Source organism: Alligator sinensis, unplaced genomic scaffold (assembly GCF_000455745.1).
Source record: "Alligator sinensis unplaced genomic scaffold, ASM45574v1 scaffold81_3, whole genome shotgun sequence".
Taxonomy (NCBI): domain Eukaryota; kingdom Metazoa; phylum Chordata; order Crocodylia; family Alligatoridae; genus Alligator; species Alligator sinensis.
In genome coordinates, this window is record NW_005842088.1 from 81454 (window position 1) to 105438 (window position 23985).

At 42.1% G+C, this 23985-nt stretch overlaps 1 protein-coding gene across 2 annotated transcripts in view; it reads left to right on the forward strand.

Annotated features, from left to right (window-relative positions):
* The window catches only part of NUP210 (nucleoporin 210), a 117618-nt gene that overhangs the window by 12541 nt on the left and 81092 nt on the right, over window positions 1–23985 (forward strand). For both annotated transcript variants that reach the window (XM_006023901.3, XM_025204537.1), the window contains exons 4-11: window positions 2772–2868; window positions 10302–10452; window positions 18141–18273; window positions 19156–19314; window positions 19801–19869; window positions 20198–20304; window positions 21080–21220; window positions 22961–23098. In XM_006023901.3, the coding sequence (XP_006023963.1) occupies window positions 2772–2868; window positions 10302–10452; window positions 18141–18273; window positions 19156–19314; window positions 19801–19869; window positions 20198–20304; window positions 21080–21220; window positions 22961–23098 (995 nt within the window). The remainder of the gene's footprint in view (window positions 1–2771; window positions 2869–10301; window positions 10453–18140; window positions 18274–19155; window positions 19315–19800; window positions 19870–20197; window positions 20305–21079; window positions 21221–22960; window positions 23099–23985) is intronic.

Consider the following 23985-nt stretch of genomic DNA (forward strand, 5'->3'; position numbering starts at 1 on the left):
TTGTTCTTTCTCACCATTTATTAAAATATATATTTGCTTCTTGGTTGGATAGGTAGGTTTTATTATCCCCTGCCATTCTGGGATGAAATAAAACAATATAGGTTCATTATACCTATGCAGGCCTGGTAGATCTATGCTATATTCTTTACTGCAGCATGGTAAACCCTTTTACAGTCACTCTTGGGGTGGAAATGTCTTGGAGCTGCCCTACATTTCTCTATCTCCTAATCATGTGGCCAGTTCCCTCACAACATCCCCATACTGATCTTGCCCAAGGATACAGCAGGTATGCAGGTGGCTGTTTCCTGGGCTGTCAAAGAAGGTAAGAACAGCATTGGCCCATCCTCCCTTTGCCATGCCAACTCAGCTTCTTTTTGCCACTGAGTTCCAGCTGTAAGCCTGCAAGGGAACTGGCTGCCTTCCTCCAGATTTAAATGCTGGATCTCATGACCAGTCTTCTTGCTTACCATGGAGCACCCTCCTGTTTGTGCCACTACAACACTGTCTCACTGCTGAGGCCCAGCGGTGAACTTTTAGGAGGAATCAGCTACCAAGCGATAGGCTAATTACACAGTATTGTGCCAATGCAAATGTTTTCAACTCATCTTGTTCATGTGATCCTGAAGGAAGGGATCAACAGTAAGACTTGTGTATGTAAAATAATACTGAATTAAACGCCCCATATCCTTTGAGGTCCTCTCTGATTTGGCATAGCTACCTGAGATATATGCCACATTGGGGATATAAGTGACCCCTCATGAATGAATTGTATCTTGTCTCTCCAGGGCAACCTCAGTAATATATATTTTTTGCCATTGCTATGAATTGAAATGTCCTTGTCCCAGGAAAAATGGGCTAGTGCCAGCAGCCTCAGCTCAAAGCAAGTCTAAACTGCTTTGGTTGGGCACACCATGTACACACACAGTCATTGTGGCTGTACCTCAGTTATTTTACTTTCACCTGGGTCTTCCCTGCAGTGATAAGCAGCTGTACCTCAGTTTCCTCTGTGCGAAGGGAAGGTAGTTGGCTGACCTCCAGTTGTTTACTTGCACCCCATCAGCCCACCCTGAGGGGGATGCTGTTCTTTCAATTTCAGTAGTGGAAAGGACTCCTTAAAAAGGCAGTCCCTCCAATCCACATGATGTGGGGGGATGGTGACCTTCTGAAGTTTCAGGGACTATATTTTGCTGCTTCTGCCTGTTTGCTGCAGCACTGTTTGCAAGTATCCTCACCGCAGTGCTGCATCATGCTTTTTCTTTGTCTTGCTTATGTCTTTAGTCTGAGTGAGAATGAACAAGGACTTTGTTTGGCAAAGCTAAACATGGCATGAAGAAACACAAAGCAAAATCAGGTTATCTTAATTTAAAATGCAGGCTAATATTTTTTTATGTTGCCCCTTGTGTTTTTAGATTGCTTTTGTTTTAAGTAAGAGGTTTCAGAATTAATAGTATGGTGCTTTTCTTATATACAATCCCATTTGCTCAGGATATGAATTTATTTGTAATACTATATTTCACCAAAGCCAAGACAACTTCAAATTTAAGATAACCCTTCAATAATTAGATCCTATGCATGGAAAAAGTATAAAATTCTGATAATTAGATTTTGTACATGAAAAAGTATTGGAGGATTGTCTTGAATTTACCCCCTTCCATCTCTGCAGTGAGGAAAGCAGTTGCAGGGAGCCAGAAGATTGGGGAGTCAAGTGACTTGACTCCCACAACTTGCCCCCTGGTGCCTGTCTCCCCACCTGCCCTTCTGCTACCTGCACACCCTTCCACTTGTTGTCCCCCTCTGCTGCCTGCCCCTCATCTCCCTGGTGCCTGTATCTCCCAGCACTTTTTCCCCTTTCCATCCCCCTAGCAGTACAGTGACCCCTGGTGCCTGCCCTTCCTGCCACCTATGCTCTCTGGTTGGCCCCCTTGCCTTTCCTTCTTCCTGGGTTCTCTTCCCACCCCATCTCCCATTCCCATGGGCTCATGGTGGCTCTGGTCGCTGCTCAGCCAAGCACCACTTGTACATGTGAATCAGCAGTTGCCAGGGCCTGAGCTGCTGCCATTGCATTGACCAGGGTTCAAGCCCTGGTGTGGTCCTGAAACTGCTGACGATTAGCAGATCATAGGCTGGCAGGGACACACTGGGGCCAATTCAAAATCCACTCTGGTTCCAGTCCAGCCAGCAATCAGCTGATTATCGGGAATATACCAGTGCTGAAATCCCAGTGCATGCAGTCCCTGCCAGCTGATAATCAGCTCATCGTTGGCAGGATTAGAACCACGCTGGAGCCAGTGCAGTGCACCAGTGTGGTCCCAGAGCCAACTGATGATCAGCTAATTGTCAGCCAGCAGGGACCACACAAGGGCCTGCTGGAGCTCCCAGTGCAGTCCACCCTGCCACATGTTCAGTTTACAGTGGGATGGAAACCAGCCCCAAAATGATTTGTTTTTGTTTAATAATTTTGTTGTTTATTTCCTGTTTTGATTGTGCCATTAATTGCCTGAACGTGTGGCAGGGTTACACTTGAAGATGTGATTAATTGGTTACTTGTCTCAAGTGTAACATCTACCAGGGGCCTCTGTCTCTGTATCTCTCTTATATGTACTCTTTTTTATTTTAGTAATAAACTACCTTGCTTTAATTATTTTTGCAAATCTGTGATGTTCCTATTCTTGGTAACTAATTATTTTTGGTTATTCATAGTTTCTGAGTTGCAGGAAGATTTGCTTGTTTTGAGAAAATGTTTTGTTTTGTTTTTTTGGTCCAATTTATAGGAAACACTTTTAGCACTTTGGCAGGATTAGCCTTTGACTGGACAATAGTAAAAGACACAGAGGCCAGTGGCTTCTCAGATTCCCACAATGCATTGCGGTAAGTGTTATTCACATTATGCTCAAAGACCTCAGCTCTTTAAAATTATTGTCTGCTTTGTTGCATTTGGACAAACTAAAATGGTATCTACAGTTGTATGAATGGGTCAGATATTTTAAGTTTCTAACTGTAAGTGCTAGTCACAGTTCTGAGCACCTTTTGACCAATTGAACATTCACATTAATTAGAAGAAAATTGATGGAGTTTAATTAACTGCCTGTGTAGCTCCAGGACATCAATCCTCAATTAACCAAAAATCTAACGTAGCTGACCCCTCTGCAATCACTTTGGTGGGGGAAGGGAGGGAGGAATGGAACAACCTGTTACATGAGGATGTGGGAGTAGCTGCTGAGATAAAATGTTATCTCCATTTTGAAAGGTGTAGTTCTGGATTAAAGGGAGCTGCAGGCTGCAGGTCTGGTTACTGTTGGGTTAAAACTATTTATTGATTAAGTAATGTTAACTACAGTGTTGTTAAATAAATTGTCAAAATCATGTGATTGGCTTAAAAATCATGACATTTTTAAACAAAATAATTTAAAAAAAATGGGGCTCACTATTTGTCTTCCAGTGTCTGAGCCTTTAGGGTACACTTCAGTCATGTTTTCCAAATATTCTTCACAGAAGAGCTGGGGCTAGTAATTAACCTGTATTCTTCTTAATAAAAGCTGAAATTCTTTCCTGATAATATCCTCAGAAGTTGAGGCTTTAAGCAAAATCATGAACACTGCAATGGTGTAAAGACAAGCTTTTCCATCTTCCTAAGAACACTGTTGGTTCTACAGGGTGAACAGTTTTGTGTGCTAGACCAGAGGAAGTGAGCTGAAATAATTCAGTGTCTTTCAGTCAGTATAATGAATGGCAAATTCAGTATTTGCAAATATCCAAAAAATTATGACTTCATCATCCAGAATTAATTATCACCAGACTCAAAAGGGCTCACAGATAACTTGGAGTGCTATTTATCTCTTTACGGGCAAGTGTATTTAAAATTTTTCATTAATTTGTGTGAAGTTTTTGATGTTCAATTTCCAGTACTGTCAGTGTGCTAGCAGGAGCAGAGCTTGGTTCCTCATTCTCCCAAAATGTGCCTTAACCCTGACCTGCATGGCACCCTATTGAGGAGTGAGAGAATGCTTCTATCCCTAATTCAGTACTGTCAGCTGAAATTGCCAACAAAGTGGCCAATGTATAGCTGAAGTTTTGGTGATTTCTTTTTTTCCCTTTGGATGTCTCTTTCTGGGAACTCAGAACATCTTAGTATTTTTCTTTAAAGTTTTTTAAGTGATCTCTTGAAGTTTTTATAACAGTACAAAATGTATAGTTTTTTTTAGTGGGAAATATGAAGTCAAAATTGGTTCCACCAACTATGATTAGACAACCATTGTGTCTACTCAGCGCTACTAACCTGTGAAGATTCTGGCCACCCCACTCGTGTGTCATCCCACTGACTCAACCAAATGTGGTGACTAGGATTTAGGCCAAATTCTGCATTGTGAGATATTTAGATGGAAGTTTCTACAATGTACTTTATAACTTATTAATAAGACAGGCTTGCAACTCTGTTAATGGAAGAAAAGTACTGTTATCCCTGTTGAATAGGAGGAAATAACTAAGTAGGTTAAGTTCTTGGCCAAAGATTTATACAACATTTTGTGAAAAGGCTAGAAAGGAAATCCAGATCTTCTGATTCCTAGGCTAAGTACAGACGTTCAAAAAGCCTGAGGTAGAATCGATCCAAGTTACATAGTTTTCTGTAAGTGGCCTAGGTTAGATTAGTAGTGAACAGAACACACATTCAGCCTTTGGCTTGGGTGGGGCACACAGCCTGCCTGCACTGGTCAAGGCTAGCAGGTTGGAGGTGCTCCTGCACACCTCCTAGCAGGCCCTTCAGACTCCCTGGGCTGCCAGACACTGCCAAACACCCAGGCCATCCCTGATTTACTTCTGGGCATGGAATTGAGTAAGCACACCCTCAAACTCCTGCTGCATTGCCATGGACCTTGGGTAATAAACAGGAGGAACTTGTCCTCCTGCTTAGGATAATGGAGACCTAGTGGGACTCTACCCATGACTGGGCCACAGGTATAGATGGCTATACCCTGTACAGGAGAGATCGAGTGGATAAAAGGGGTGGGAGTGTAGTTTTCTATGTCAAGGAGAGCTCCATGTCCCTGCAAGCTGACATTGGCACCCACGGTGGACGACTGGAGACCCTCTGGGTTAAAATATGTGGGGAACGCAGCACGGGGGACACAATGATGGGAGTCTACTACAGACCTCCCACCCAGAATCAAGAGCTTGACCAGGAGTTCACCAGGGAATTAGCTGAGGCTGCATGCTCCCGGTGCTTGTTTGTCATGGGAGATTTCAACTACCCTGACATCTCGTGGGAAGAGCGCTCAGCCAAATCTGTATGGTCACAAAGCTTCCTCGCGTGTGGATGAGCGGTATCTGATGCAAGAAGTCTACAGGCCAACGAGAGGTAAAGCGCTGCTCAACCTGGTACTGGCAACCGGGGATAACCTAATCAGTGACCTGATGATCAAAGGGAAGCTGGGTGACCATGCACCTCTTGGCAAAACTGGCCAACTGTGGCCTCGGGTCCACCATGATCCACTGGCTGGGGAATTGGTTCCATGGTCGGACCCAGAGGGTGGTAGTTGACAGAAGTCAATCGTCATGGTGCCCTGTGATCAGTGGGGTCCCTCAAGGCTCTGTCCTTATACCTATATTGTTCAACATCTTAATTAATGATGTGGACATTGGAGTCAGAAGCGGACTGGCCAAGTTTGCCGACGACACCAAACTTTGGGGTAAAGCATCCACACCTGAGGACAGGAGGGCGATCCAGGCTGACCTTGACAGGCTCAGGAAATGGGTGGATGAGAACCTGATGGTGTTTAAAACTGAAAAATGCAAAGTTCTCCACCGTGGGAAGAAAAACCCGCAGCATGCTTATAGGCTCAGCAGTGCTATGCTGGCTAGCACTACGGACAAAAGGGACTTGGGGGTCATGATTGACCGTAAGATGAACACGAGCCGTCAATGTGATGGTGCAGCTAGTAAAGTGAGCAAACCACTGGCTGCATCCATAGATGCTTCTCAAGCAAATCCCAGGATGTCATTCTCCCATTGTACTCTGCCTTGGTGAGGTTGCACCTGGAGTACTGCATCCAGTTTTGGGCTTCACAATTCAAAAAGGATGTGGAGAAACTTGAGAGTCCAGAGAAGAGCCACGTGCATAATCAGAGGTCAGGAAAACAGACCTTATCATGAGAGGGTGAGAGCCATGGGACTCTTCAACCTAGAAAAGTGCAGGCTCAGGGGTGATCTGATGGCTGCCTATAAGTTTATCGGGGTGCTCTCCAGGATCTGGGGAAACATTTGTTCACCAGAGCGCCCCAAGGGATGACAAGGTTGGACGGTCATAAACTCCTCCAAGACCATTTCAGGCTGGACATGAGGAAGAACTTCTTTAATATCCAAGCCCCCAAGGTCTGGAATAGCCTGCCACCGGAGGTGGTTCAAGCACCCACTTGAAAATTTGGATGTTCATCTTGCTGAGAACCTATGACCCCTGCTGACTTCCTGCCCCTGGGGCAGGGTGCTGGACTCGATGATCTTCCGAGGTCCCTTCCAGCCCTAATGTCTATGAAGGTGTTGAACGAATGGCTCTGGAACACCTGTGGCAGCAGCATGGAGAACGGTGTCCCAGGGCCTGCGTGCTCAGCCACAGTCTGCTTGCCCTGCCCCTCTGCCCTGGCTCTAATATTTTGGGACATAATAGCTGTGGGCAAGAAAAGCCTTGCAGTATGCCAGGTGCCCATGGCCCAGGTACTTGCAAGCAGTGGCCAAGCTGTGGAGGTCACAGGGTTGCCCCTATGCAGGCCCAGTCCTGGTGTGGTGTTCTGCCCCCTGCTACCCTGACCACCATCTTATGCAGTATATGCATCAACAATATAAAGATTATGTTGTGTTTGTTTTATTTTTCAGTTGATGCCATTTGACTTAAAGGAGTTGCACTTCAGTGACTTCAGATAGGGATTTCAATTTCCACACTCATTAAGTTCATCAACTTTGAAGGCTACTCAGCATTACTTTGCCTGGAATATTTTTCATTTAAAGTTTCCAGAGCCTTCCCTTTACATTGATTCTGACTGGATGGTAATAGATTTTCATCAAAACAAGTTCCTGTAGTCTTTCAGAACTGTGCTAATATCCATCATACTAAACACGGCAATGATCACTTGTTTGTGTGAATGCTAGCTGCAGAAATGCCTTCCAGACTGTTTCTTGAGTTTTGGACCATACCAGGGTCACATAAAACACTAAATCAGTTTTGTTTCATATAAAGTACATTCTAGATACCCGCCAAGTAGAACATTAGACTGCAACCCTAGTAATGTACATTCAGGATGTAAGCTGTGATGGAGTCAAGCTCAAGTGCCAGGATTTCCATTTATTTAAGAAAATGTCCAGCAAAATTTAGATATCGTGGAAGTGAATTGAAGTGTATCATCCTTTTTTTTTTTTTTTAAAAGAGTCTGTTCCCATTCATGTAAAATATCCTGAGCAGGGTATTTTGTGTTTCTTTACTACTTGGTTATACTGCTTTTTCTTTCCTCCCAAAGTCAGAGAGAACTTTTACATGGTAAACATGATTTTTGTTGTGCAACTTAAAATCGTTATTTTTCTGCCAGTTCTGCTGGCGTATCACACGAGCGATCTCAGAACAGAACATTTAATGACCAGGAACCTTGCAATCCACCCATTCAGAGATGGTGGCCGAATCTCTGAATCAAATCAGTAGACCCTTTAATCTTTCTGAATTGAATTGGAACCCTCCGAATCGATTTGGAGAGATTTGGAAAGATTCGGATACAGACACAGCTTTAAATGTTTTTTCTACATACCTCAAAGTACCAGGTGGCTCATCAACGTTGTGATGCTGGGCCCCAGCATTGCAGCATTCACGAGCCATGCCTGGTGCCTCCAGGTATGTAGAAAAAACATTTAAAGCTGTGTCTATGGCAGAATCGAATCTTCAGATTAGGATTCAGCTGAATCGAATCGGGGACAGTGATTCAAATCAATGAATCGAATCACTGTCCCCGATTCAGACCAAATCCAAATTGAATACGGCCCATTCTGCACACCCTTAGTGTTTAAACTATGATTTGAAACACAAGTCCCATTGAAAATAAATGGCCTGTTCAGCTATTTCAGCAGGTAATGGCCATTACTTTACCCACCCTCAGTGGATCCAAGGTGGGTTGGGGTGGCGCGGACACTTGACAGCAGAAGGCACATAGTTGACAGCACAGAGGTTACAAGTTCAAGGCTATAGAGGAAGCGCTTAAGGCGCAGCCCTGTCATATTCCAACCAATCTGCAAATCTTACTAAACACCTTGTCACAAGGACATAAGGAAGGGATCCATGCACATTCACGCAAGTTTAGGGCTGGAAGGGACCTTGTGAGATCTTCGGGTCCAACCCCCCTGCTCTGGGCAGGAAAGACTACTGGGGGTCAAATAACCCCAACAAGGTTTGCGTCCAGTCTCCTTTTGAATATCTCTAAGGTAGGTGCCTGCACCACCCCTGCTAGCAGTCTATTCTAGAGTCTGATTACACAAACCATAAACAAATTTTTCCTTGTATCCAGTCTGAAGCCTTCTAGGAGTTTATGACCATTGCTCAATCTTCTCCACATACTTCTTGAAGTGCGGAGCCCAGAACTGGACACCGTACTCTAGGTGTGACCTCACCAATGCTGAGCAGAGCAGGAGAATAACTTATTTAGTTTTGCTTGAGATGCATCGATTGATGCATGCCAGCACATTGTGTACTCCTACCCCTGCTGGAGTGTGTCTCCAGATGCCAGGGCTACGGGGCCAGGGACCCAGGTCTGCAGCTCCCTGCCCCCAACAGAAGGCAGTGGCTGCTGCAGCAGAAGCACAGAGATGGCTCCCCCAACTGCTGCGGTCTCCAGTAGGGCCGGCTCCCAGCAGCAGCATGCACTCCCAGGGGACAGGTCATTTTCAGGTCATGGTAAGCCACTACATTGAATATCTTCCAATTTTCTCTTCACTCTCACAGCTGAGCTGTGCCTTTCTTTCCCATTTCCAGTGATTCTTGTTTCTTTACCAGCTTTAAATGCCTGGCAAATATCACCAAATGGGGCCTCAAACAGTTCACCAAGAGACCCTCTTTCGTCCCCTCTCTCAGCCTGGTACATATGATTAGTGTGACCCCCACCCTCCCTCCATGAAATAGATGTGGACCAGGTTGCCCTGCACTTAACCTGTGTGTACATTTTTGGAGGATTCCAGGACTTGTGACAAGAACACCTGGTTGCAGTCATGAGTATGGGGTTAATTAGCACATGGATCCCTTGGTCAGGGGTGGTGGGGAGTGAGGGGCAAGTGTATCTGGAGTACACACGCATACTGAGCAGTGCTGAGCTGTGGGATCACCGTATGCTTTTGACTCTGCTGGGGCCCAGGCCATTGAACTATATGTTAAAACATGAGCCTTTTGGCTTAGGACTAATATCATGCATAGTTTTTACTGTATACAAGTAGGTACGAAAGTGCTGCTTAAAAGTGTGTTTACAAAGTATCTGTGCTGAAACTTGCAGTAGTTTCAAAAAAGGTAAATTGCATTAATTCTAGATGAACTAAGTTTGAGTACTGTATGCAAATTACTACAGGTACGTTTATATCAAGGTTAATGTTTTCAAATTTGTCTTTGTGTTCAGGGAGAGCAGGGTCTGACAGGAGTGGAAGGAAAGGGCTACAGGGGAAAGAAGTTGGGAGACAGAGGGCAAGGGGGCTACATGACCCCCAGATATATTTTCCCTGCTGTAGCAGTTGGAAGGGGGTAAAGTCAAGACAAACCTCCAATAATTAGATTCTTTACCTTGAAAATTATCACAATTTTATAATTTTTCTATATATAGAATCTAATGGGGGGGGGTATCATCATGTTATTTTCAAGTAATGTATCAAATCATATTTAAGTAAATATGGTGTTTCCTATCCACATTACAAAAGTCAGAGGCCCTTTCCAGCTCACCTGAGTGCTTGAAGAACTAAGAGATTCACATCTGCCTTGCCACAGTGATCTAGAGAGCGCTATGTTTAATTTGTCCTATGCACAACAAAAGGAGATGTAACATATCTATGCTTCTCATACATATCTAAAGCCCTGATGAACTTTTATCCCAATTATTCTACACAAAGCAGCCCTAGAGGCCATTCCTGTGTTGAGGAATGTAAGTGGAAATTGCACATGTATTTCAGGTATAGGATAGATGTCTCTAAATTTGCTGTGGTTTTTGCACTGGAATTAGAAAACAATGTAGTTCTAAACTGGATTAGCAAACACTGCTCTCAACTGTTGTCTCTGAGTTATTCTGTTCACTTTTCAGCATACTCAAGTTCTTAGAATCAACTTACATACCACCTTCCTATATATCAGAGATGGAAAAAGTCGCCAAACAAGGAGACACGATTCTAGTATCTGGAATAAAAACGGGAAGTTCCAAATTAAAAGCAAGAATACAGGAAAATGTCTACAAGGTAAGAATTTCTTACTGTTCAGTTTTGAGTGAGGGCTAGGTAGTTTTAAATGGTTGTGTACAAGGGTTGCAAGGTTTTCAGCAGGGGGAAAAGCCTCTTGGCTTTACCTACCAGGAGCCTTGCAATCCACCCATCCCACAGCCCACTGTTGGCATCAGACCAAAGCTGTCTCCATCGAGCTCCAGGAATCAGTGATTGCCAGTATCAGGACCAGGAAAGTAGCAGACCGCTTAGGTCCTAATGCTGACAATCTGCTGATGGTTGTCATTGGAATGCTGGGGTGTACCACATGTTAATTTATGGCACCATACAAAGCAGTCACAAAGATGTTACACATTTTATAAGGAATACTTTTGTGATTGGCTTGCCATTTTATGCTGTTATAAATTGGCTGAACATATAGCATGTAGCTATTTATACTACATTTAACATGTAAATTGTGGTGTAAATGTAACATGAGCCTGGGGCCTATGCCTTGGGCTTACTTCTTAAAATCAATTGGAAAAACAATAGACCTAAACTTCCAAGATGCCATCTTTTACATAGTTACTTCTTAGAGTATTACCACATTCCTGGCATTTTCACAGTGCTCTAAAAATACAGAATTCTAAATAAGCATTCCTGTCTTTACTGATAATATCCTTAAACAACAGAGACCAGTTTGTGGCCTCCAGTTAATAGTGTGCAGTGTTATATTGCTCACTAGGACTCTGATTCAGCAAAGTACTGAAGCATATATGAAACTTGAAGCATAGTCAGTCTCAAATCAGGTGTCTCATGGACTGGAAGTTTTGATTAGTGTTACTGAACAGAAACACTCACATTGCAGAGTAATTGTCAATATCTAGTGGAGACTGAGGCCGCGTCCACATTAACATGGGCATTTGTTTCCCCAGGGAGAAGTAGCAGTGGCACCCTTTATGCCACTGCTACTTGTCCTGGGGAATACCCATGCCACACAACTGTACTGGCCCCAGCAGCCTTACCTGGGGACTTGGGGCCTCAGGGAGTTGCAGCCGTGGCACTCCTGCAGTTGGGAACCTTACCCACAGCCAGAGTGTGGGTCTAGCTGGCCAGGCTCTGGTTTTGGGTAGCGTACACTGCCACCTTGTGCACCACCCCACTTTTTTTTTTTTTTTTTTTTTTTTTGACCTCTGAATCTCCTGGGGTCAAACCTCCCCCACTCCCATGCTGCAAAGTAGCAGCATGGGACACACCTGTATGTGTGGTGTGTGGCGCTGCAGATGAGTCTACAGCACCACATATCACAGATCTATGCTTGTCTGAACACAGCCTAAGATGCCAACCATCTCATCTGGGTCCCTTAAAAAAACATTGAGGGTTTTTATTTTTTTTGTTTTGTTTTGTTTTTGTTGTTTTGTTTTGTTTATTCTGTGTTGTCAACTGTGTTTGAATGAAGATTACCCTCTAGCTCCAATCTGTGTTGTCCATTGTGTTTGAATGAAGATTACCCTCTAGCTCCTGACATCAGACCAATCCTTTTGAGGAATTAATTCGATCTCCCTCTAGATTCCAGTCTCTGAAAGTATTGGTGTCAAAATACCAATATTACAAGTATGTTTAACTTGGTGTTAGCATTCTTCCCAGCAATCATATAGATTTATGCTGTTTGTTTTGTTGCTCTCTACAATAGGTGTTTTCATTTTAATCCTTGTAATGAAATTAACTACATTAAGAGAGAGGACAATTTAAGCATTCCTAGGGTTTTTTCTGGATTATTTCATACAGGAATATTTTGAATTTCATTAGGATTAACTTTGCAGTAAAGAGTTCAAGAAATAAATGTTCTTATGTTTGTAGGTTTATTTTTAGGGGTTTTTTTTAAGTGTTTAGTATTATCCTTTGCAGCTCTAGGTGTGCAGTTACCTGTACTGCAAAATATATTGCTTTAGATTATTGAACCAGTACCTGAAAAACATGCATCTAAAGTTCTCATTGATATAGAATAATAATACATCTTAAGGACCTTATTTTGTTTGCAATAATGAAATCTCAAAATGATTCCATCACCTATCAAGTTACTTCAAATTAGCTATTGTAAATTAGATCAGTCTAGCCCTGTATTCTTCATTATTTTTGTTCTATTTTTGTGTGTGTATTCTTTTATATTATTTTCTTAGGCCTCAGTAGCTGAGTGTATTTTCATATTTACTCATTTCTGAGTAGGTTCTATGAACTGCTACTGAAAAAAATAGCTTCCATTCACAAATGTATATGATTTTCTAGTTACTCTTGCTTTTAAAACTTTTACTGTTGCCGCAGTTTGTACATATCTTCATTAAAACAGCTCTCCAAACCTTGCTACTGATCTTGTGGCACAGTTGAAGAGCACGTATGTTATAAGAAATATTGGATCACAGTGAGGAAAATACATTTTTAGATCTCTAATTATCCATTGTCTGTCTGTCTCTAGTCCCAGGCAGATTCATATTCTCTACGAAATTAAATAGAGCAGGGGTCCAATGCAAACTGGTTTTTCTCTCCATTCTTTTGTAGCCCAATGAATAACATATAGATTGGTATTAATTCCCTGTTTTGAGCTGCAGAGGCAAACTTTAAGTTTCTACAACTCTTGCAAATATGACACAATCCACAAAATAGGTCATTTAGAATTTGTTTCATGTGCCCAGTAGATTTTCTTTGGGTTCATTTGCTTAACTCCAGGATCTTTCCACTGGAAAATAGACCACACAGTCATAGCAGGATATAGCACAGAGTTGATAGTTGAACTGAAACTCTTTCACCCATATTCTTTATTTGTCAAGATATAAAGGACAGCAAACCCTAATGGTAGAAGGAAGCTAGAGGAATACAGTGGAGAGCTTCACTGTGGTTATTGCTATATGACTTTTTTTTTAAGTTTGTCAATTTATTTGCTCCCTTTCTAAAGGATATAATATTAAATGGCTCACATAGAAAAGAAGAATACAGCTATCCCAGCTATACTTATGTAACGGCCCTGTTAAAAGAAAATTTAAAATTTTTCTTTATCTTTTTTTTTTTTACCTTGGTAAAACAAAATAAAACAAACTTTAAGCATCAAGTCCTCAGAGTTGGTCTATCTCAATGTGCAAATGATTACAGTGAAAGAACACGTGATTATGACGGGAAGCGTGATTTTGTGACTTAATCCACAACTAAAAGTCAGGAGCTTTTGGGATGGGTCAGCATGAGGGTACTCAGGAAAGTAAATCTGAATTAACTTTTGAAGTGGATTTGTTAGACAGCATTAAATCTTTGTGTAGATAGGCTCTCAAGATCTCTTTAAATCTGAATGTGTGTGTCTGTGCAGAAATTTATTGTGATTTAACAGTTCTCCTTTAATCTGGATTATTTTCCTGAGTGTTTGTTTCTAGCTGCAAGGTTGTTTTACTCTTTGACTCAAGACAACTCATTTATCCTGTTACTGTTTCTCTAACAGTAATGTAATATTGTTCAGTATTGTTTTAAGCTAATGTCCACCAATTGGGGGACATACCATAATGATCTGAAGCACAGATTCCTACACTTACAATACAATACAAATGATTGTTCAGTTAAGGATCTCAGAATTGGCATAAAACTTTAAATTACTAGTTAACTTGTGATGTTCTACCTGGAAGCAGTTAAACTGTTTAGGGGGCTTTTCTGCACAGTTCAAAGTGGTTGAGACTGGCATGGTCCTTTGGATTGAGCTAAAGCTATACATCTGGACCAGTATTATGAGCCTGCTTAAAGCTCCTCCCTGAAATAGTAGTACAGTACAGTACGGTGGATTCCGCTTCATAGAATCACTGGTTAATAGAATCAACTACTTATTTGAATCAATATGGGAAAACTGAAACCATCTGTATATTATTACATGTAAAAAATTCTCATGTTAGAATCACAATTTTTGGTTTTGGAATCATATTACTGGAGAAGCCCAGGGATTTTGCAGTTTTCTGAGGAGCCCTCCAGCTGGCAGAGTTCCTGCCTGCAGGGGGCTGGGAGGAAGTGGGAGGGGGGTGGTCAGGCATGGGGTGCCACGTGCATTTACTGTACATCTACATGACCCCAGGTAAGTGGGGGGGTTGGGGGGGAGGGGGGAGGGAATTGAGCCCTTGTAGAGAAGGAGGGAGGGAGGGAGTTGGGCAGGGCTGGGGCCCTAGCGGGCAGTGGGACAAGGCAGCTGGCGGCTTGTCTGGGGGGGCAGGGAGTGGGGCCCAGGCTACCTGGCAATGCACCCATTGCATGCATGGTAGCTTTGAGGGGTCAACCCCGTGCTGCTGCCCTCACTACTTGCACCTGCTCCCACCCCCACCCTGTGCACAGATGGGGGGGGTGTGGGTCCCCCCCTGCCTCTCCGGGAGTGCATGCTGCACCGGGGACCTGGTTCCACCCCCTGCGCCCAAGCCCACAGTGGGCAGCAGCAGGTAGGGAGCCAGTCTCTGCTCTGCTGTGGCAGTCACTGACTCCTGGTCCTGTAGCTCTGGCAGTTGGGGGCTCCCTCCAGCAGGGCTGGCAGGCCAGGGGGCTATGGATCAGGGGCAAGAGGTACTGACAGGGCCGGGAGCGGGGCTGCAGGGGGCAGCGAGAGGCATGAGCAGGGCCAGGGAACTGTGGGAGGTGAGTGAGTATCTGTGTTCTTAAAAAAATGGGTCTCCTATTAATGAAATCATCTGGTTAATAGAATCAAATCACCATTTCCCAAAGTGGTTACAATAAGAGGAATCTACTGTGTTGCCATTCAGATATGTCTTCATTGCAGAATTAGTTTACTTCTTGGCAGCCAATTCTGGGCATCCAGGGTGTAAGCCCAACCGAAGTTAATGTGTCCTTGTTAGCTCTTTGATCATCCATGTGATTCTCTGGACTCTAGGGAGCATTATACCATGATTCTTTGTTCTGTGAAGAGATGACCGTCTCTTATTCTTGCTCAGTGAACTGTGTGAAAAAATTGTGGGGGGGGGAGGGATTATGAGAAGGTATTGGAGGACTATGTCCTTGCTTCAGAGTAGGTGAATTATCAGCCTTAGTCAGAGGCATGTGGGGCCTGGTCTGCATCCACAACCAACTCAGGAGGGAAGATTTTGTTCTAAGATAAGGAGGAACCAGTGGGAATGTCTGAATTTCCTCTGCAGTGAAGATTTATTCAGAATAGCAATAATAAATCTGGAGTTCACCCAACCTAAGTACACTACAGAACTTGCAGCCATGCCAAAGTTCCAAATTGGTTTTGTTTTTGTTATTCTGATGATCCCCCAGGATGCTTTCACAATCATTTTGATTTGTACCCTGAATTGGAACAGCTGCTTAAATCACGGTGATTTAGCTTCCACTTTACTGTGAGGTGGGGGCAGATGCATGAAAGTCAAGCTGATCTGCTGCAAGTTGCATCATTTCAAAATTGATATAGTGACTTCATCTGTCTGTACCCACCATTTACTCTCTGCACCATAGAGTGGGGATTAGACTAGGGGAGGGAGGGTGGCTTACAACGAGCGGTTAAAAAAATCTAATTACATGAAATACTTGAGAATAATTTCCTAATCTAATCTGGCATGTGTGTGTGCACACGCACGCATGCACGCACGTGTGCGCATGCGCGCGCGCGCGCACACACACACAGATGTCAAATTTTCACCTAATCCAACACAGTGTCCTCTCTGTACCATCTTGAGTCTGTCACAGAATGTGAGTTCTGACTGACATGGGAGCCACAGGAGCAATGTGCACTAAACAGAGTGCCTCAGCACCATATGCACCCTTAGGTGAATGCACTTCTGGTCAAAAGAGGAATCTACAGTAGAGTGGAAATAATTGTGCTACGATTGGCATAGAGAGCATATGTATTACATTATTCATCATTGCAGAAAAAAATGTATCCATTGTACACAGTTAAAGGAAAAAGCTAACATTTTCCGCTGAGACCGAGAAGTAATGTACTGGAGCAATGCCTGCAGGCTCGGAGATACTGAGCATCACCAATTTGGTCTTATTCATACTTAGGTTTTCACACTATTACATTTAACATGTTGGGCCTTTGTTAATTTCTCTTTGGTTTGGCTTGGAGAAAATTAAAAAAAAAAAGTTTAAAACACAGTTCACCTGGTCCAGGGATAAAGAAGACAAGTCGTTTGTCCCAGATGCACAGGAAGAAAGAGAAGAGGGGCATGAGAGGGGGCATGGCTTGAAGGGGAAGGCTTTATGTAATTCCTTACCAGGTATGTGGGTGTCACTTGTTTAAATGAATTCCACTGGACTAGGGATCTTTCCCCTCATTCTCCCAGCCAGCCTTCCTTCTAGTCCTTAAGGGCAGGGGAACCCCTACAGTGGCTTCTGTTATTTTCGTAGTTTCATAGTTGGTAGGGTCGGAAGGGACCTGAGCAGATCATCAAGTCCGACCCCCTGCCATGGCAGGAAAAAAGAAGTGGGTCAAATCATCTAGCCTCCTTTTGAAGACCCCCAGGGTAGGAGCCAGCACCACTTCCCTTGGAAGTTGGTTCCAGATCCTAGCCGCCCTAACAGTGAAGTAGCGCCTCCTGATGTCTAGTCTGAATCTACCCTCTGCCAGCTTGTGACCATTATTTCTAGTCACTCCTGGGAGTGCTCGAGAGAACAGGGACTCCAATGCCTGCTGGTCCCCTCTGACTAGTTTGTAAACGGCCACTAGATTCCCCCTCAGCCTTCTCTTGTGAAGGCTGAACAGGTTCAGGTCCCGTAGCCTCTCCTCGTAGGGCCTGCCCTGCTGGCCCCTGAACCCTCTCCATGTTGTCTACATCCCTCCTGAAGTGCGGCGCCCAGAACTGGACGTAGTACTCCAACTGCGGCCTGACCAGTGTTGCATATTTTTTTATCACATGTATGCAAAGTGTTTCTGCCCTCACCCTTCTTGAAGTCTCAAGGGCTGCATTCTTTCACTTAAGAGCAAATGAATCATTCTTACAGGGGTGTAGGTTGTAGCCGTGTTAGTCTAAGGACATAGGCAGACAAGGTTCTCTGGGTGATTCACCCAGAGAACCTTGTCTGCCTGAATCATACTTTGCATTTGCACAATATATTTGGCCACTAATATGTCTCAAATATCACACTGTAAAAGAAGAAAGAGCAGAAGATTTCTGTAGTTGAGATTATAAATCTGAGATTTTGAAAGCAGTTTTGGAGAGCCTTATGAAAGCGCTGAGTGATCTTCAATAAGAGGGACGTGACAAGCAGTGCTGTAATAATTATTTACCTCTATAATTATTATAGAGAAATGATTGTGACTAAAGGGTTTTAATTACCTTGACTTTCTTTCTGCCCCTCTTTGTTGTTTAACTTTTCTTCTTTAGTTGGGTCTCTGTTCAATTAGTTGGTAAAATGTTACTTGCTGGTATGTATGAGAACTATTCTTTTGTGATCCTTACTTGATATTTTACACAATGAGTACATTTATTCATTTAATTAATTACTTAGAGCTTGAACCTGCAATATGTGTTAATATTTCATTTTGCTTGTCTCCTGTTGGTTGTTGATAATGCAGCATAAAGCAGTTCTCTATACTTTATTGTGTTCTGCCATTTATTACTGTTATAAAATAGATGTTAATGAACAGAGTTTTTATTTCAAAATAATTTAATATTTTTGTAGATTCGGTCTTACAACTTTTTTCTCCATAGATGCATCTGTACATATCAGTTGTTTTAAAATTGACTTTTAATCAACAGAATGTACAGCCTGCTGAAGTCAGATTGCTTATTTTGGAAAACATCCTTTTAAATCCAGCTTCTGATATTTACCTGCTGGTAGGAACATCAGTTCAATATAAAGTTCAGAAAATAAGACAAGGCAAAATTGCAGGTTTGTATTCCTTCAATATTTAAATTTTTTTATATAATTTTTTTTCACCTATTAGAAATTTAAAATGTTGGAGGTTTATAAATTCACCTTGGATAAAATAAACCTCCTTCACAGACAGGTCTTATTTCATAATGAATTATCTTTTAGTCACTGCTCTCATGCAAATGCTACTACATATGCTCATTCTGGGCAGAAGAGTAGTTTATTTAGAGATCAGTTATGTGTTTTTAAGGCAAACTGACGAATAACACTTTGCAAGAGTGGCCAAGATTGTATTTTCCAGATATGTTTCATCAAGCAAAATTTGAATTTCTAGTGTGTGTTTTATTTTCACAGAATGAAAATCAGCCTCACTGAATTTGACATGCTTCATTTAGATATTACTCTGAATATTTTCTTGGCAAATTTAATATAAATATTAAAAGATGTTGATGTACTAAACCTGTGCTTATTTCAGGAGATGAGGAGAATTGTTTGTACATTATAGATGCAATTACAAGAAACTCTTCTAGTTGTTGAGAGTTCTTTTAAGAAACTGGATATCAAATAATGTGTTCTCTGAGACCTTTCATAGATCTCCAGTCAGTAGTATTGAATACGTTATCAGGGATTTCTGTTACTTTTGTTATGAAATATTTCCCATGGCTAAGACCAGAAATTGGTCTGATGTTGGTCTCCCTTAAGCACTGCAGTTAAAATTTAAATGAGGAAACTAATGTTTCATGCCTTGATAGAAAATGCATTTTCTACAAAACAATTAAAATCAACAACATCAATATGTGGTAGGCATCAATAAAAAAAAATAATCAGCAATAATTAACAGGGTCCAAACAACGACACATTCGCTTTTCTTGTTCCGTATGTTTTCTTATGCTATTACAGAATTAATGATGCCGTCTGATCAGTACGAGCTGCAGCTTCAGAACAACATACTGGGCCCTGAGGGAGATTCAGCTCGGCCTGTTGCCAAGTTGGATCAGGCAACATCAACTGTAACTGCATTGCAGCAGGGACAAACTAACCTCGTGCTGGGGCACAAAAATATCCTTTCTTTGTGGTATTCTTTAATTCAGCATTGAGCTCCTGATGTCAGTAGGCAGATTTTCTACTTTTTGCCACGCACCAAGGTAAAATTATCCAAGCTTCTCCCAATGGTCTGAAAATTAGCAATAGCAGACGGAGCCATAGAAAGCAACAGTGTTACAAGATCATTCGCACCAAAGGCTCCAGATGCTCTGAGATGCCATTTGAAATTAAGGCTGGAAAAGACCAGTTAAATTATCCTATTTGTTGTATGTGGGGTTAGGTTTGTTTTCTTGGTTTTCTGGACAGGTGAGCGTGTTCTCAAGTAACTGGGTTCTCATTAGAAATACTCACTATCAAGGAGAGCAATAATGTTTTTTATCATCTTTTTCTCCCAGAAATTTGGAGTTAGATCCTGGCAAAAGCCAGGAAAGCAGTCCCAGTAGAAAGTTAATTTTAATTACCTTGATCAAAACCTTTTTAATTCCTTAACTGTGAGGTCACGTATTCGCCTGCAGGGTGCCTCCAGGTTACCCAACTGCACTATCTATGTTGTGGATCCTGGGTATTTAGGTTAGTATCAGTGGTAAATTTTCTGAATGTTTGTTTAACAAGAGTTTACATTTATATTAGTGCCTCTGTATATGTTGTGTACCTTGCTATCTGAATCCCTTTGTACACTTGTAAATATAAACTATACTGCAGTAAGCATGTCTTTAGAAATGGGTCCAGGTTTTACACAGTTTTAACTATAAGCATAGATTTACTTTTCCATCTGTACCATCTTCAAGCAACTAGAGTACCATTACAAAATTTTAAGTATCAGACTTTTTCTATATATGCATAGTAGTTCATCAGCTTTGTGGTCCGTACTGTTCAATGTTTTCTGTTTTTTTTACAGGGTTTACAATTCATCCTGGTGACAGATGGGTCCTGGAAACAGGCAGACTGTATGAAATTACAATTGAAGTGTATGATAGATCAAGCAATAAAATGTATTTGTCTGATGTAAGTGAAATAGTCATACATGTTTCTAGGTGTATATAAATTCATGTGGACAAATAGCTAAGCATCTCTTATTAAATAGATTTTAAAATCATGTAAACTTCTAAATCATTTTGTAAAACATTCTGAGTAGCTCTTGTCAAGGGGTGCATGGAGATCATGTTCCAGAGAAAAATTGGATCAGATTGTGGGAAGTACGCTTACGTAAACTGTGCACCTTATATACTGGAACTTGCAAACCAGGACAGCCAGTAGGGATAAGTGGCAAGTGTAACTTGCTTTGTTTTCAAGGTACTGAACTGTATTGTAATTTTCTAGTGTTAAACAATATGTTTACGAACCAAATCATTCAGCTGAATTATGGATGGTCAAAATACTGTATCAATGGAGGATTATTGCATATCTACTCAGTTTGCATCCTAAAGTATGGATTGGTTTTCAGTCCTTATTAAGAAGAAAACATTTTCTAAATGGACTAATATGTTCCCATGTGCTTCAGAGGTCACAACAAGGAGAAATCACAAATTTGAAGTAGTAAAATATAAATTGCTTAGTGATAATATTAAATTTCTGCCAAATCTGGAATTGATAGTTTTAGCCGAATACTCTTCTTTTTTCAGAAAAGTGACTGTTAATGTTACCCTGATGGTGTCATTATTTTTCTGGATTGTTTTATATATACAATCTTAAAAAATGAAATTAAAATATGGTTTTCTTACAAGATATTCATTTCTGTTCAGTTTTTTGTACCAATACATATATGATGTTTTAATTTCAGAATATCAGGATTAATACAGAGCTATCCAAAGAATATTTTGAGGTTCTGAAATCCTCTTTGAATGGATCATATCATTATGCGAAAGCAATAAAGAAGGGTCAAACTATTATTGATGCTGCTTTAACATCTGTGGTAGATCAGGTATGTCTTCATATTGAGAAATGTTCTGCTTTACCAGTATGCTTAGAAAAAATATCTGATACATACGTGTCAGAAGCATTGGTACTGGGGCTCTGCAAAGCTTCGGTTGCCGATTCAATTCGGAGGAGGTTCAGTGGCCAAATCTCCGAATCCAAATCGAATCAGGAGACCAATAAAAAGGTCCGAATCAAATTGGAGGAGATTGGGCAATTTGGGCAGTCCCCACTCACCACCACAGGGAGCTGGACACGGACTCAGTGCCAGTAAATAGGGGGCGGGGAGAGAGGGAGGAGGGGACCATGGGGGGGACCCCCACCAGGCCCCATCCCCTGCCCGCTCTCCCAGCCCCATCAACAGCTGCCCTGCCTGGCCTTAGCGTCCCAGTGCTTTAAAAAAAAAAAAAACACTGACAAACCCACCCCACTCACAGGGGGCCTGTTGCCCGGGCTTCTCCCCCCCCCCCCCCCATACATTGGAGGGCAGTGGGGAGTGTGCCCCCACCTGGAAGGATCTGGTGAGTGCTGGGCTTTTTTAAAGAGCCTGGGCACTGGGGCCAGGCAGAGCAGCTATTGACCGAGCTGGGAGAGCGGGCATGGCATGGGGCCTGTTTGATTTGGAGATTTGGCAGTGGCCAAATCTCCAAATCAGATTCAGCTGAATCGATTAGGGACAGTGATTTGAATCACCAAATTGAATCGCTGTCCCCTGAATCGGCTGAATTAGAATCCGAAGCAAATACTAGCTGCTTCTCACAGGCCTAATTTGTATTGATAAGACCCTGAAATCAAACATAAAAATGTGTTGGTGCTGTCACAAGTAAGCATGTGATAATTAAAAAGAAGGGCCAAATCCTGAAGTTTTCACTCAAGTGAATTCTTGGCCATCTTAAGATGTTTTGCCTGAGTAAGTATCAGGATTGGCTTCTTTGTGTGTGGCTCTTGTATGTGACTGCTTAGTTCTGCACTCTGGTAAATATCTTAATAGCTGTGCTGAGTAGCTGGGAGCTGTTTCAGGAAGGATGACACCTCTCTGCTGCCTGGCCAGTTGGGCAGGTAGGCAAGGATGCAGCCATCCAGCACCTCATTTTGGGAGGGGTATGACTTCTGTTTGAAACTTGAAGTATAAACAGATGGATCCAGGTATTTTATGCACCTTCTTGTTTGCTAGTGACTGCTTGAACACAGTAAACCAGTCCTACCTTCTGTTTCAGTCACATGTCCCCTTATCTGTTAGCTCCCCTGAAATGGGTTCCCTGTCACCTTGGCAGTTGCAGTACCAGCAGAACCTCACCAGGAGTAAGTGGGATATAAATAAAGTCCTGGAGGAGCTCCTGATGAAAGCATAACAAACAGCTTCAGTCTGTGATCTGATAAAGATGCAGCATTCTCCATCCATCATCAGTTGTCTTTTCTTGTTATGTGAAGGAGTGATGAGTTAGAAAAGGAGTGGGGCAAGGAGTTTCTTATGTATTTAAATTGCCTGCAAACTGGCATTACCCAGGTATAATTCCTTGGTAATAACTGATGCTGTTTATCTAATGTAAGAGTGGACATTATTCCAGCCAGCTTCTACTTTCTTGCAGGAATTGCTGACCTAGTAGTGGCAAAAATGGCCCTAAGTAGATGCTTGACTCTTTCTGAGTTTCTTAAATAACCTGGCTATAAATAAGGACAGAATTTTCTTCTTAGAAAGACCTGTGAATGTGTCACTTATAACCATATGTGCTGTTACTTATTGCAGGATGGGGGTGTTCATACACTGCCTGTTCCAGTGCGAAACCAGCAGGAAGTTGAAATTTATGTTCCCATTGTCCTTTCACCAAGCATTTTGACATTTCCATGGCAGCCAAAGGCAGGAGCCTATCAGTATACAATAAAGGTATGCTAAGCAAGTCATCTAAATGCAGGGAGTGTTGCTCTGGCAGATTCAGTGATACCAGTAGTTATTTTAGGAATCCAGAGCTGTATGTTAAGTGTGGATATTGGAAGCAGGTTTGTATACGAAGTGTACTGTATTTGGTAGAATTTCACTGAATTTTAGCTGCTTGGGTTAGAAACTGACTGAAAGAAGAAAGTATCTCTTTTTTGCTTCAATTTTCTATAATTACAGAAAGATGGGGTTTTTTGCTTTTTCTTGACTACAGCGTGGTTACCAAACACAAACTAACAGAAACATAGTGCCATGTTTTTAAATAATAAAAATGAGAGGCTTCTAACTTCCTACAAACAGATCTATGAATTTGCAGGTGTAGTGACTGCCAAGAAAGCATCTTAAGATGAATGAGCAAATCCCCAGAGCTTTGACACTGGCATCCTTTACTCCTTCATGTTTCGCTCCTGTAACAACAATGTTGTTGGCAGGCAAAGGCCAGAACTTTATATACAGTAGATCTTTTGGTGGTAATTTTCTATCCTTCGGTCTCCACCATGCTTCCACACTTGTGAAGGCTCAAAATTAAACTAAACTGTCTTTTCATTGTGCTGTGCTGGAAGCAGTTAATCAAGCAACCTGTTTTTCTTTTGGTACCTCTAGCTAAAATTGTATTCTTGAATTAGGAACATACCTTATTGTATATTGCTTACCAAGTCAGATTTCTGACTGCTGATGCATGCACTCCCAGTGGATACTCTCCAACAGATTCTGCCTCAAATAATTCACATATATTTCCTACCTAACTAACTGACTGAGAAATGCTGAGCTACGTAGAGATCTACCTAAATCACAGTGAGTGAAAGGGACTTTTACCGGCTGCTTGTGACACATGG